The sequence below is a fragment of the Ipomoea nil genome, unplaced genomic scaffold, assembly GCF_001879475.1.
Source record: "Ipomoea nil cultivar Tokyo-kokei standard unplaced genomic scaffold, Asagao_1.1 scaffold1034, whole genome shotgun sequence".
Classification (NCBI taxonomy): domain Eukaryota; kingdom Viridiplantae; phylum Streptophyta; class Magnoliopsida; order Solanales; family Convolvulaceae; genus Ipomoea; species Ipomoea nil.
This window is the reverse complement of record NW_017617462.1, coordinates 1180966-1195348: the sequence shown is the minus strand read 5'-3', so window position 1 is coordinate 1195348 and position 14383 is coordinate 1180966. Positions and strand designations below refer to the sequence as shown.

Here is a 14383-nt window from a genome sequence, read left to right as displayed (position 1 = left end):
GGATAACAGGTTACAATCAATTTTAACAGGTTACCTATTTACGTGACAGCTAAATTGGTATTTTTAATAATTTTTGATAAATTTTAATAATAAATTTTTTAAAAAAATTTTAAAAAAAAACGATGGTAAGCAGGTAAAATTTAAAATTTATTATTAACATTTATTTAAAAATTTAAAATTTATTATTAAATTTATTTAAAAATATATTAAAAATTATTTAAAAATGTCAACTCAGCTGCCACGTAAGCAGGTAACCTGCTAAAATTGATGGTAACCTGCTATCCGGTAAAATTACATACATTTGGAGTGTTCAGTGGCCTAATTGCACTTTTTTTTTTTCGTTCAGTGGCCTAATTGCATTTTCAGGTTACGTTCATTGGCTAATTTGAACCTTATTCCAAAAAAATATAGAGTTCTACTACATATACTCACAATTTAATACTTTTTCACTTTTACTTTCTAATGTGATAAGAGATGATAAGTAATCTTTATTTTATAAATTTTGAAAAAAATGTCAACATAAAAATTCTGAGTAAAAAAGTAAAACTGTGAAGTCCAAATAGTATTTTCCAGAAAAATATTACTCATACTTTTGAAAATATATAACTTTATTTTGTAGCCAGTACTAATTGACAAAAAAAGTAATAAAGGAAACCACTCTAGAACCAATTATTTTTGGTTGCAAAGCTCAACCACTTATTGTTTGGGAAAGAGTCTGGACACAATCCTACAAGATTGTATTAATGATCATCAAAATGTGTACATGAATTAGGGAGCTAGATATGTGATGAAAGAACCTATTGTATTCCATGGTGCAGAAGTGAGAGCTGATCAAAATAAACTCACTTTATACAACATGTCATTTGTGTGTGCACAAAAGCACAAAACCTAACATAAAGTTTTTGAAGAAGCTAGCTATACTTGCAATTAAAATACAAGATGAGACTAGTACGGTGCAAACGGAGATTAATCTAAGTTAAACGGGCTGGCCCGGTGCAAACGGAGATTAATCTAAGTATAGTACGGGCTTAAAGGTGCTTCTTACAGTTAAGATCTACTCAAGATACATCGTGGTCTAACTCAAAAAAAAAAAAATTAAAAAAAATCAAGCATCTGCATTGCTAAAAAGAAAAAAAAGAAAAAAAAAAAAAAAGAAAAGAAAGTTATTTCTCTTTCCTAAATTTACCATTAGTGTGCATCTAAAGCATATAAAAGTAGTGTGAAACCCTAAATATACTTGAATAAGCTACAATCATTATTAGAAGTCCAAGATAATATCATTTTTTATGATTCCTCTTAAGAATGAATTATGAGTGATGGGTTGGGCACTAGTAGTGGCTTGGCGCAAGGGTGTACGCAAATTATGCTGTGGAAAAGTGTTCACCATGTTTGGTGAACACGATCTCAAACGGTATCGTTTTTATCAAAAAAAAATTAAATTTAGTTAATGTGCTGTTAACGGCGTTTTGCATTCTATATTCAGATTATGAATTTACATTTATTAAATTATGAATTTTCTGTTATGAGATTATGAATTTACAGTTATGAAATAATAAATTTTCTGTACATTCATAATCTCATAACAGAAAATTCATAATTTCATAACAGAAAATTCATAATCTCATAAAAGAAAAATATTTATTAAATTATGAATTTTCTGTTATGAGATTATGAATTTACAGTTATGTAATTATGAATTTTCTGTACATTCATAATCTCATAACAGAAAATTCATAATCTTATAACAGAAAATTCATAATTTCATAACAGAAAATTTATAATTTCATAACAGAAAATTTATAATCTTATAACAGAAAATTCATAATATCATGAAAGAAAATTCATAATTTCATAACTGCACATTCATAAATCCATGTCTGCACATTCACAATTTAAAAGTGTTGAAGAAACTTGCGCGAAGAGAAAGTGAAACCGCAAAATGTGAATATGAAGAAGAAAAGTCGCGTTGTTAATTAAATAAATAAATAAATAAAGATTGGTGGAAGATAACGGTGCCCGTAGGCACCGTTACCATTTGGGACCGTGTTCACCATGGATGGTGAACACTGTTCCATGACATAACGATTGAAGGGTGTATAATCCGTAATTTATATCGTGGACCAGGGTCCACAGTGCAATGTTGACCCCTAGTTCAATACACATAATATGACTTCATAATATACAGAATTCATGTTCATAATACACATACACATAACTATTGTGTAACATTAGTCCATTTCAACTAGCAAATTATGTTGTGCAACCGTGTGCAATGGTGCACACGAAATTGGATCCATAATTTTTATACTATAGATTCATAATTTCTATACTATAAATTCATAATTATTGAACTCTATATTTACAATTATAAAATTCTATATTAATAATTTTCAATGTTCATATTCCCAATTATTGAACTTTGTATTCACAAATCACTGAACTATATGTTTATAACTTGATAACTATACAGTTTAGAAATTATGAATCTATAGTATAGCAATTATGAATCTATAGTATAGAAATTATGAATCTACAATTTAGAAATTATGAATCTACAGTATAGAAATTATGAATTTATAGTATCAAAATTATAGAAATTATGAATATATAATATAGAAATTATGGATCCAATTTCATGTGCACCTTACATGGCGTACACGATTGGACAACATAACGCTCCATTTCACCCTGTGATTCTTGGATGCGCTCACCTATTCTTTGAACGGACAACTGGGCTGATTTGTTTCCAAATTTGAGAGATTATTTTAATTTCCTATTTTCTACAGGCAATCAATTTATAATTAATGCGCATGATTTGGGCAATTTATTTTTCTAATTTAAGCCGAGTATCATAATTAGGTTTGAGTACAGTTGTATACTTGTATGAATACCTTAAAATGGGTTAGTAAGGGGTTCGAAATTATTTTTACTCACAACAATAATAATTTGTTGTAGTGATTCTTATTTTACCCTAGCTATCTTCTTGATTTCTGATCCATCGTGTTGGCCAGCTATCAACTTCACAAATCATAAGTCATGAAATCTAACATTGGTGCTATTTGTGGTGATCAAACCAATTCAAAGATTTTATTTTTAGTGGAATCTTGAGTTTTGACCTCATCAATTTCATCCTTGTTCTCACGTACGTAGTAAGTTCGATTCTACATAAATATTTGTGTTTTTGCTTATTTAATTTATCTTTGCTAGGAACCCAAATATTGTTACGTACTCTTGGAATTTCAATACAATTTCTCAATCTTTTCTTCATATTCTCCCCTTTTTCTTCTATGAAATTCCTCATTTATGCTGTGGATAATAGCTTAAAGCTTCCCTTTTAACAGCCACGCTTTTCTATATAATTGGCTACAGAAAAGAAGGAAAGGGAAACGGGTCCTTGGTCGGGTTCGTGGGTTTCATAACTGGGTCAAGGTTACTTTACTGTTCGAAATTTCTCATCTTTTGCAATTTAGCCCCCAAAACTACGTAAACCATTTCAATTAAGTCCTTCAATCTTCATATGCAATTGGTATCAATTTGTATACTTCTTTCGGACTTTAGACTTATCCCCTACCCTACATAATTTACAATTAAAACGTAATTGGGTTCAGATAGTGCAATTTAATTAACTCAAACGCCTCATGAAATTGTAATGCAAATTTGAGTATAATTTGGCATTATCAATAATTACCAGTTATTTTAATTTTGTTTTTTCTTAAATTTTGACTTCAACTATATGTAATAAGTGATGACATTTCTAACCATGGTAGATTTGCTCATAGGAAATGTTTTTCAATAGAAAATGTTTTCCGCCTAACCAAACAAAGGAAAATCTAGTTTCCTCAAATTCAAAGAAAACATTTTCCATCCAACCAAATACCTTTGCAGAATAGATGAGAAATAGAATAGCACGTACTCCATAAAATATGTCTATTCTGTTGTTTGATTCATTTTATTATTAACCATGGAATAGAATTTTATAGAATTGATAATTCTTTTTTCTCACTAGGGGGGATAAACCCATGATCAATAGCTGATCCTAACAACACTCTGAACTCCAAGGAGACCTAATTGATCCTCGCGCAAGAGTCTCTGGATATTTCTGGGTGGCCTATCGAACCCATGATTATAATTGGAATAATCATTCCCAAAGCCTCATGGCTTTAGTTATTCATAGCTCATTAGACAAAGTTAAAGTTATTAAATATTAGGGGAAATCATCATTTTGTTTTTTCAGTCAATGTATTCCTTAATTTTTAATTTCAACTAATTTGATCATCGATCTAATTGTTTAAAATTTCATTAATTAAATCCTTTGAGTATCAAATTGATAAAATTTTAAAAATAGAAAAATTACCATTTTGGTCCCTCAGAAGGGTTTAATTGATGAAATTTTAAACAATTCGAAGATCAAAGTAGTTAAAATTGAAAAGTATGGACTACATTGTTAAGAGTCTCACATTGATAAAATAATAATGGGTTTATATAATAGCTAATTAGTTGATTCAATCTTTTAGTGTGGTTTGACCTATATGCATTATAGTCAATTGAGTGACCTTAGTCTAATCTTAGTTTATAACTGGTATCAAAGCCTATTTGTGTTGGTGGTGTCAAGCTTTCGTAAGCCCGCTTGTTCCATCTAGGGTCCAATCTAATTTCGGCACAGTTATGGGTATTGATGGCAAATTATATCGTGCACCGTGGTGCATAATCGATTGTGTTTTCAAAACGACGTCGTTTTGTTTAATAAAAAGAAATGGCACCCGTTTCGCGCCGTTCCACAAAAAGTAACTCGATTATTCAATTTCATTTTGTATACACTGCAGTTTCAGTTCAACACAACTACAGTTTCATTTCGATATAACTACATTTTCATTTGATATTTATATACTCAAATATGTGAAAATGTTATTTAATTAATTTAATTTTATATACATTATAGTTTTATTAAAACACAACTACATGATCATTTCGATATAACTACAGATTCATTGCACAATATACACTCAAATATGTGAAATGTTATTCAGTTTCATTTTATATACACTGCAGTTTCATTTCACCACAACTACAATATCATTTTGATATAACTGCAGTTTCATTTGATAATATATAAAATAATACGTGAGGTAGTGTCGGTTTAGATACAATGTAATATCAGTTTAGATATACTGTAGTTTCAGTTGATAATTAACACACTAAAAATGCTCACTCCGTTAACAGTAACGGCGCGCCGTTTCTTTACTTAAAGAAACGACGTCGTTTTGGTGCACCGCGGTCCACAGTATAATGACTGGGTATTGGTGGCGTCCAAGCTAGCCTGCTTGTTCAGTCCAAACTTCCACTCGAGAGAGAGTGTTAAGACTTAAGAGTCTTACATTGATAAAATAAAAGAGAACATATGAATTTATAAGACCATGAATTAGACTAACTAATTTATTCGTTCTTTTAGTGTATATATATATATATATATATATATATATATATATATATATATATATATGGGTGCATTATAGCCCAATTGAGTGGTCCTAACTTAATCAATCTTAGTTTATAACATAAAAATCATCACAAAGTAGCAATGACATTATTGATTATTGAACTAGTTAAATATTTGCGGCAGATGTACAATGATGATCATTGGTATAGGCCGGACCATAAATAGCTTAGTCGGATGCCCAATGGTGATCATTGGTATTGCCGTATTGGCCGGAATACCTAAAATTTTAGCAATAATAAATACTATAAATGGGAGTTTAATCCCTACTTTGACTAAAAATATGTTGCCGAGTCTAGTAACTTAATTAAAGGATCGGAGTTCATAATCGTCGTTCTAACAATATAGGGGCCTCCTTAACTTAATGTCATATCCTAGCTAGGTGACCACATTAATTAAGACCCAAAGTCGTGATAATTACAAACAATTTACTTATCCTGTATTTTACCTCCTATAGTAATTCTTTCAAGACAAGAATTGTGAGGCATTTAAAGTTGGGTGCAATCCTTATTAATGGGTTTGAACATTTTGTTCCTTATGTTGGCTTTGACTCTGCTTAGCCATCTTCTTGTCACTTTGGCCTCTGAATTGTGCAAGGTTAGCCAGCTGATTCACCTCCTTCACAACCCCTTCAGTTCTTGCTGCAATTTCTACCAGCAATGATGCCACTGTAGAGAGCTGAGCAATTTCCATGAGATATACAAGATCATGATCATCATCATCTGATAATGCAGATTTGGTTTCCTGCTTCAAGTGATCAGATGAAGGCTTTTGAGCTTCTTCTACTTGGGTTGTTAATGATTGTGATGAAGGAGGAATAAGGGTTTTGAAGGCAAGTTGAAGGGCTTCCACTGCAGAATTCATATCATGAACAAGAATGTCTTGGATTGAAGACTTTGTGGTGCTTTTCATCAATTTTGACAAATCCCTCAATACCTTGCCACAAGTTGAGCAAACTCTTCTGCACTCCTCACTCACTGGCTTTAAAATGTACTCTGCTGACCCTACCTGCATCACCCACCCATTATTATAAAGCAGTTTAGTCCATGAGTTATAAAGCTGGTGTGATACCCGCATGGGCTTAGCTCAATGGTTTAGTGAGCAGTATTTGGGAGAATCGAGACCAAGGTTCGAATCTCGGCAGCGGCAGTATGGGAATTATGTCCAAAGTGAACAGATTTCTTGTGCGCACCGGCATTTGCCCCTGCCCTGTCTACTGAACCATTGAGTCACCGTGATTTACATGCTCTGTCGGATCAGAGTATGGGGGGCCTTTAGAGTTGGAGATTCAACCTTTTGGGAGAAGGAAAGGCTGTTGTAATTTGTGCCCTTAATTAAAATGGAATTGCAATAGTATCTCTTAATTACTTACCAAGGTGGTGTTTTAGTCACGTTCTAATAGATATAGAATTATTTTGGGCAAAAACTTAAACAAAGCTAGTTTAGATCAAAAGGGCAAAATTGTATTTTCAATCTTATTTTTCAGAACGGAAACATGAATTGAACAATACCCATCAAGTTTCTACTATATATTAGAGATGATCAATTTTGGATAGAGAAGAGAGCATTTGTTAGTCTGATTTAAGGTATTTAATTATAATGTTAAAATTAAGGAAAAATTGCACTTTTTTTCCCTGAGTTGTATACTTATAGCATTTTTTCCCCCTCAATTATTTAAGTGGCTCTTTTTCCCCCTGAAATGTTAAATGGACATATTTACCCTTAAAATAAATATTTAAAATAAATATTTCATTTATTTTTCTTCTTCAACAAATTATTACTATAATTTGGTTCAAACCAAACAGATACTATAGCAACCAAACCAAAATATTCCAATTACAATTTAGTATCAAAACACGGTATTTAGAGTTTATTAAAATCGCGAACCGGAATGGCCGGTTCATGTTCCGAACTGAAAAAATAAAATACATTTATTATTGAATTTAGACTATTTTAAAATAAAAAATAAAATTTTAAAATAAAGACGGTTCAAAATCGCGAACCGGATCCAGAACCGTCGGTTCACGATTCAGGATTCAGTTTTTTTTAATTCATAAATTTAATAAATTGAAATTCAAATATTGGGTTCTAGATCTGAATCATAACCGAAAACTTTTAATTCGATTGCTATAGTGTCCGGTTCAGTATGAACCGAACCATGGTCATCGCTACATATACGCAATGATTTGTTGGAGAAGTAAAATAAATAAATGTTTACTTTAAGGGTAAAAATGTCAATTTAATATATCAGGGGGGAAAACCACCACTTTTAAAATAATTGAAGGGACTAGTGTGCTTACATAAATAATTGAGGGGGAAAAAGTACTATAATGATATAACTTAGGGGGAAAAAGTGCCATTTTCCCTATATAAAATCGGTAATAGCTTTTCAAAAAAAATAAATACCTACTACACTAAAAAATTACTAATTTGCCTTCGACTACTAAGCATGCCAGAAACATGTTTAATTTCCTTCCAAAATAACGGTATCAATAAGAATAAAATCTAACAACATCTAACTAAGGATACTATTGCAACGCCATATTAATTAGGGACCAAAGTTACATTTGATTCATAATTTAGGGAGTAAATAAAACTGCAAATTTCACATTGTGAAGTTGTATTAGTTGTTTAATCTTTACCTGAGCTGAAGAGTTAATGCTACCATGTAGAGTCTCAATGCAGTAAGCACAGGCACGCATAGACGCCCCGATCTTGAGATACTGTTTCCATGGATGCCTAAAATTAAAGCGTCCGTGCCCGGGCTCCCATACCGCAAAATTAGCCTGGTTATAAATGTAAATTAATCTCATACAAACACAAAAAGACTCAAATAAGCCATTCAATTTTACATGAAAGTGTGATTAGACACTTGAGCTTTTGAAATGTACAATTAAACGCTTCAACTTATAAATATCAATCAAATAAATCCAATTTACCTATAAACAACTAACAACTATTGACCACCGTCAGCTTGTCGATCACACTTGTTGGTTACGAATAAATTAGACTTATTTGACTAATTTTAATAAGTTAGACTGTTTAATTATACCTTTCAAAAGTCTGAGAGTTAATTATCGAAATGATCTCTTGACTATGTGAAATTACTATTTTGGTCCTAGACTGTTTTTTTTTACTAATTAAGTACCTTAACTTTAAAAGTCTTAACCAATTTGGTACTCAGTTTGTTTTGCGGTTAGACATCTGTTAACTCAAGATCAAATTCGTAATTTCGCTATAGTCAAGGGACCATTTTAGTAACTAACTTTTCGAAGAAAATGGTGAATGTGATGGCCGAAATGGTCTATTGACTATAGTAAAATTACCAATTTGGTCCCGAGTTAACGGATGCCTAATGACAAAACAAACGGAAGCCCAAATTGATTACGATTTTTAAAGTTGAGGGACTTAATTGGTCAAAAAATAGTCAAGGACCAAATTGTTAATTTCGCTATAGTCAATGGACTATTTAGATAATTAACTCAAAATTCAGATATCTAATTGCATTTTTGTGTAAAATTGGAGGACCTATTTAACCATTATTTTCCCATACAAACTGATACACGATATATGTTTTTAATTTGTGTGTGTATACGTACCATAGCGTCTTCTGAGGCTTTGGTATTAAGAACACATTTGTAGCCCAACAACTTTTTTTCTGAAGCTTTGTCGTTGTCCTTGTCGTCATCGCCGTCGCCGTCAGCATTGAGGTAGTCGGAAATGCATCCTTCCAAGGAATCGGCGAGTTTTTCCAAGTTGTTGGTGATGAGACGGTGGAGATCGTCGCCAGCCCAGACAGGGCAGAGAAGCATGGCAATGAAGATGCAGATTGAAGTCCCCAAAGCAATTGTGGATAGCCTTTGCTGGGCAAGATCCAGCAGTTTATCCACTCTGTAGCCTGACACCGACACCAAGCTGAAGGTGAGGATGAAGATGGTGCAACCATAATCGAACCGCGCTTTTATTGATGGTATGAATCGCGAGAACGTTGCTGCTGCAGCTGAAAACGTACAATTGGAAAGATAGATGTTTAGCAAATTAAATGATGTAGTTGTGGTGCGGCGGAGGCAGTTGAAAGGTCAAGTCTAATAATTATTGATTAAGGGATTGCTGCGCGGAGATCGATAAAAGGTCAGGTCCGGTATCTTACTTTTCGAAAACATGGCGGTATATATATAAGGAAATAAAGTTGAGCTTTCTTTGTGAGCTATAGCTTTTGGCGTAGTGATAAGCGTTAAGAAAAATAAAGTTGCGCCTTCGCTTTGAGCTATAACTTTTGGCATAGTGTTAAAAGCATCCGATCCTAACAGATGTGTTCCATCCCACTACTGAAAATTATGGAATTTCCGACCACCTGAAAGTGATCTTAAATTAAGTTGATACCAAAAGTGGTCGGAAATAGCAACAAAGGTTTTTCTGGATACCAAAAGTGGTCGGAACAAGGCTTTTGACTTGATTTAAGATCATTTTCAGGTGGTCGGAAATTTCATAATTTTCAGTAGTGTCCCACCTAAAAGTCTAAACTTATTTCACAAAGGTTTTAAAGGTCAAATCTAGCACCATGTGACTAGAAGATTATCGGGCGGGGGCCTGAAAGGCCAAATCTAACACCAGGCCAGGTGGCTAGGAGATTGTTGGACAGAGGTTTAATTTGAAAGGCCAAATCCAGTACCGATGACTAGGGGATTGTTGGCCGGAGGTTTGAAAGACCAAGTCCAGCACCCTACTTTTTCAAAATGTAGCACTGGTTATAAAGAAATAAAGTTGTGCCTTTATTACTAGTAATAGCTTTTTGCGTAGTGATAAGCCCGTAATCTTAACAAGTGATAGCATATCAGAGCATAGATCATGTGTTCAAGTGTGAAGGCAATTGTGGCTAGTAGATGTTGGGATCTACTATAACTTTTGAGTTGGTAGCAAACGCTTGATACTAACAAAGCATATAATAATACATATGTACATACCTAAGAGAAAAACTGAGGCTTGGAGAATTATAGGTTGGAGTTTTTGTCCTGATTGGTTAGCAACCCAGTGAACACCAATGCCCAATGATCCAGCTAGAAAAGTTGCAACTGTTCTATTCACACATTTTGACAGTGTAGCACCTGCATATATATGCATGCAAAATTATGAAACTTAGCTTTAAAATAAAGATCGTAAATGAGTTTTTTCGTGGGGATAATTCTAGGTCCAATTTTTATAAGTGACAATCGAGTGGACCCGTCTCTAAGACGAACAGAAAAAGACCCAGGGTAACCCAGCACACACCCAGTGATTTACATGAAAAAGAAATGCCGAGGAATATATACTCACCAACAGTGTACTCAAAAACAACCACAACAGTCATAACTGCCCACATGGCATTCCCTCCAACATCATCGTACAGTGGTCTCAAGTAATAGAAGAGTGAGACAAGTGATAGAGCCAGCCCAACTTTGACGCCATGGATCACCTTCCTTGGCTCTTTCTTCCCTAGTTGCCATGCCTTATCAATGAAACTCCATATCCGCAGCACAAACCCACCCACTATATCGTAAACCTTCCCTCTTCGCCTTGACTCCGAAACTAAAACCCGAGACGTGCCGTCCGGCATATTCACCCGCCATTCCAACCTCTTCGCCGCCGCCGGCATATCGCTTTCCTTGCCCATCGTTGTTGTTTGGGATCGGAGATCCAAGAATACAATATACAGAACCAGTGGATTATGGCCTACGTATATATGGGGTGAGATTAGGTAAGAATAATGGCTAGTGGAAAAATGACAAATCCACACAATCATCCATTAATGTACTTTTAAAGTACACGTTTTGAATTGACAAAATTGCACACTAAATTTAATATGACGGTGTAATAAATTATGAGAGTAATTAATTTTACAAAGAAAGATCTTAAATTACATTGGCACTGATTTAATTCAGCCGCTCACTAGGTGGGAGGACCAATGCAATTTTTTTTTTTTTTTTATAGACCATAATACAAGATACATTTTTAATATACTAAAAGTATATTATTTGTGTACTGAATATATATTACTCCGTATTTGATAATATATAAAAGAGTTAATTTCACCGGAGATCCTTTGACTTTGGTGGCAATTCCAAATTTAATCTCAGACTATCATTTTTGCCATTTAACATCTCAAATTATTTTTTTGGGGGACACTTTTAGTCCTTCTCATGAGTTTTCCTATTTTTAGTAAGGGAATTTTTGTCTCTTCATATTTTTCTTTTATTATTTTTCAGGTTTCAACCAATTTAATTGGTTTAGAACTTTAGGTAACCTCTGATTTTTAGTAATTATATTTTTCAACCGATTTTTAGTAAAGTCCTAAAACAATTAAATCGGTTGAAACCAGAAAAATAACAAAAGAAAAATATGAAGAGATAAAAATGCCCTTACTAAAAATAAGAAAAGTCATGAGAATGACTAAAAGTGTCTAAAAAATAATAGTCTGGGATATTAAATGTCAAAAACGATAGTCTGAGACTAAATTTGAAATTACTGCCAAAGTCAATGGACCTCCGGTGGAATTAACTCTATATAAAATAATGTACATTTTTATGGTCTATACAGCTGTGTGGACCATGATCCATAGAATAATGATCCGAGGACCAATGTCTAGTATCATGGAAGGACCACTACAAAATCTTTACCCACAATATACCACCCATGAAACCAACTGAGTTGCCCGTGCGGTCGATATTGATTTTATTTGATTGTCTCTTGCATGTTTATATATATATATATATATATATATATATATATATATATATATATATATATATATATATATATATATGTAAAATGCGAATGAGGTCTCCAAGTAAAACATGCGGATTAATAAGAGTCATTGATCTTGTCAAAATCAACTGCTCAGAATAAATGTAAATTTAAAAAAACGCGGTGAGATTATGATAATTTTGTGTATTGTTGAAAGTTAATTTAATGAGCGTATTTCGAAAGCTTAAGGTGCATCAATTCTCCTTCCAGAAAACTTAAGGTGCATAATTGTAAAGTTTAAGGTGCGTCATTTTAATACTTAAGGAACATCAGTTATACACTTAAAGTGCATCATTTTAACACTTAATTATAGATAATTTGTGTTTTTTTGCTTTTTTCCATAAGTTATTTTGACAAGTTATTTCCTCTCGCTTCTTTGGCGAGTTATTCCCTCTCATTTCTTTGGCGAGTTCTTTTTTCATCAAGGTGAAACAATTTAATTGATCATGGGCGTATGTTTATATCATCCTGAGCAACGAAGAAGATCTGAACCATGATATGCAGTTCAGATTAATGAATATATTGTACGGACATAATAGCTGCAATAGTTACTCAGGTGGTATGCAAGACTTCTCAAACAAAGTCAGTCTTGGATAGCCAGATCATTAACAACATCAAAAAAGCTTCAGGTTCCTCCAATGAATTCAGCTGCAATAGTTACTCAGGTGGTATGCAAGACTTCTCAAGTTTCTTTTAGCATTGCTAGGAAAGTTGTTTCTATGTCTGACTGTAAATAATGTTTTATCATTCTATGGATTTTTATTATAACTGTTTCAACTTATAATTAATGAGCACTATGTGTGTGTATGAGATGAGATCACATGCGAACTGTGTTTCCCGTGTGCACGCACGGACTTGCAATTTTAGAGTTTCTTATTAAAAATGTATAACAAAATTCAATTAAATAAAATATTTAATATTTGAGAAATTTCTAAAAGTGCATGTATGCATGGCATGCACAAGAATCATTGTCCACATTTGATCCAAATTATATATATCAAGCGCATGCTTGATATATTACTTCAGTCAATTTTATGTTATTTTGGGGGGTTCAAAATATATATAATGGATAATATATCAATTTTTTGTTAGGTAAGAATGTCATATAGTTAGGATGTGATATAAAATATACTCAGTGGTTTTAATTTAATTAAGAGAGAAAGAAGAGAGCACTACTAATAGCCATAACCTGTACTCCGACAATTTTTATCAGCTATATAAAATATACACAGTGGTCTTACTTTAAATTAAGAGAGAAAGAAGAGAGCACTAACAGCTCTAACCTGTGCACCCACAATTTGTACGTATGACCTAATTAAACATATATTGTCATTATATTATTTAATTTAGCTTTGATTAAGCCATAGAGGTTGACAACCACAAGAATGGGTCTCATGGGCGGATCCAGAAATCACCGCCAGTGGAAGCGAAAGATTAAAAAAACTAATGAGATATTAAAAAAAAAAAAAAGTTAAGGAGCCAAGCCATCAATATTGTTGCACTTACTTCCCCACTCTGGACGGCCCAAATACACGTTACATTTGTGCTGTTGTGTACATGGCCGGCATCACATACGCACAACTACCCACCCTCCAGTTTCCAACTTCAATTTGTTTGCACACACTATCGCACTCATGCTGGCACAATGGCACTATTATGCACACAGCCGACAACACATACTCACAACCCCCCCCCCCCCACTACCCCACCCCATTGTTTGCACCATTATCGTTCCAAATATCAAAAGTTGGAGAAACATAAAAAACGTACTCACCAGAATTTGTGTCTTCTATTGCTGCGTTTTTCGGGACGACCATCGTTTTTTGTCTGCGGTTGAAACCGATGTTTTTTTTTTTTGTTTTTTGTTTTTTTTTTTTTGGAGAGCTACCATGATTATAATTCCTATAATTATTATACTTCCTATAATTATGGAAATTATTGCTTGGCAATTATAATCCAATTAAAACAAGAAACTAAATTACTATGTCATCCCTATACATTAATTATGTCCTAATTTAATTAGGGAATAAAAACAAATCTTGACCACTAATTTATATTGAGTGGATGCTTAGGATGCAATCTCACAATCTCATATAGATAGGGTGATCT

The 14383-nt window shown here is 33.1% G+C and overlaps 1 protein-coding gene across 1 annotated transcript; it reads right to left on the bottom strand.

The window, feature by feature from the left end:
• Positions 1-5737: 5737 nt before the first annotated feature.
• Positions 5738-11181, bottom strand: LOC109180770 (aluminum-activated malate transporter 10-like). The gene is made up of 5 exons (XM_019330477.1): positions 10808-11181; positions 10459-10599; positions 9094-9494; positions 8137-8280; positions 5738-6502 (listed from the first exon to the last, which is right to left on the bottom strand). Exons 1-5 carry the CDS (start codon positions 11142-11144, stop codon positions 6005-6007), a joined length of 1521 nt encoding a protein of 506 aa, XP_019186022.1. The 5' UTR covers positions 11145-11181; the 3' UTR covers positions 5738-6004.
• Between the last annotated feature and the right edge of the window lie 3202 nt (positions 11182-14383).

Bases quoted from the DNA above. Each gene is read 5' to 3' on its own strand.
- LOC109180770 (XM_019330477.1), bottom strand. From the start codon at position 11,144: ATGGGCAAGGAAAGCGATATGCCGGCGGCGGCGAAGAGGTTGGAATGG. The intron at 10,600-10,807 runs GTGAGTATATAT...ATATATATGCAG, and splicing joins TGTTTTTGAGTACACTGTTG to GTGCTACACTGTCAAAATGT. The intron at 6,503-8,136 runs GTAAAGATTAAA...TGGGTGATGCAG, and splicing joins GCATTAACTCTTCAGCTCAG to GTAGGGTCAGCAGAGTACAT.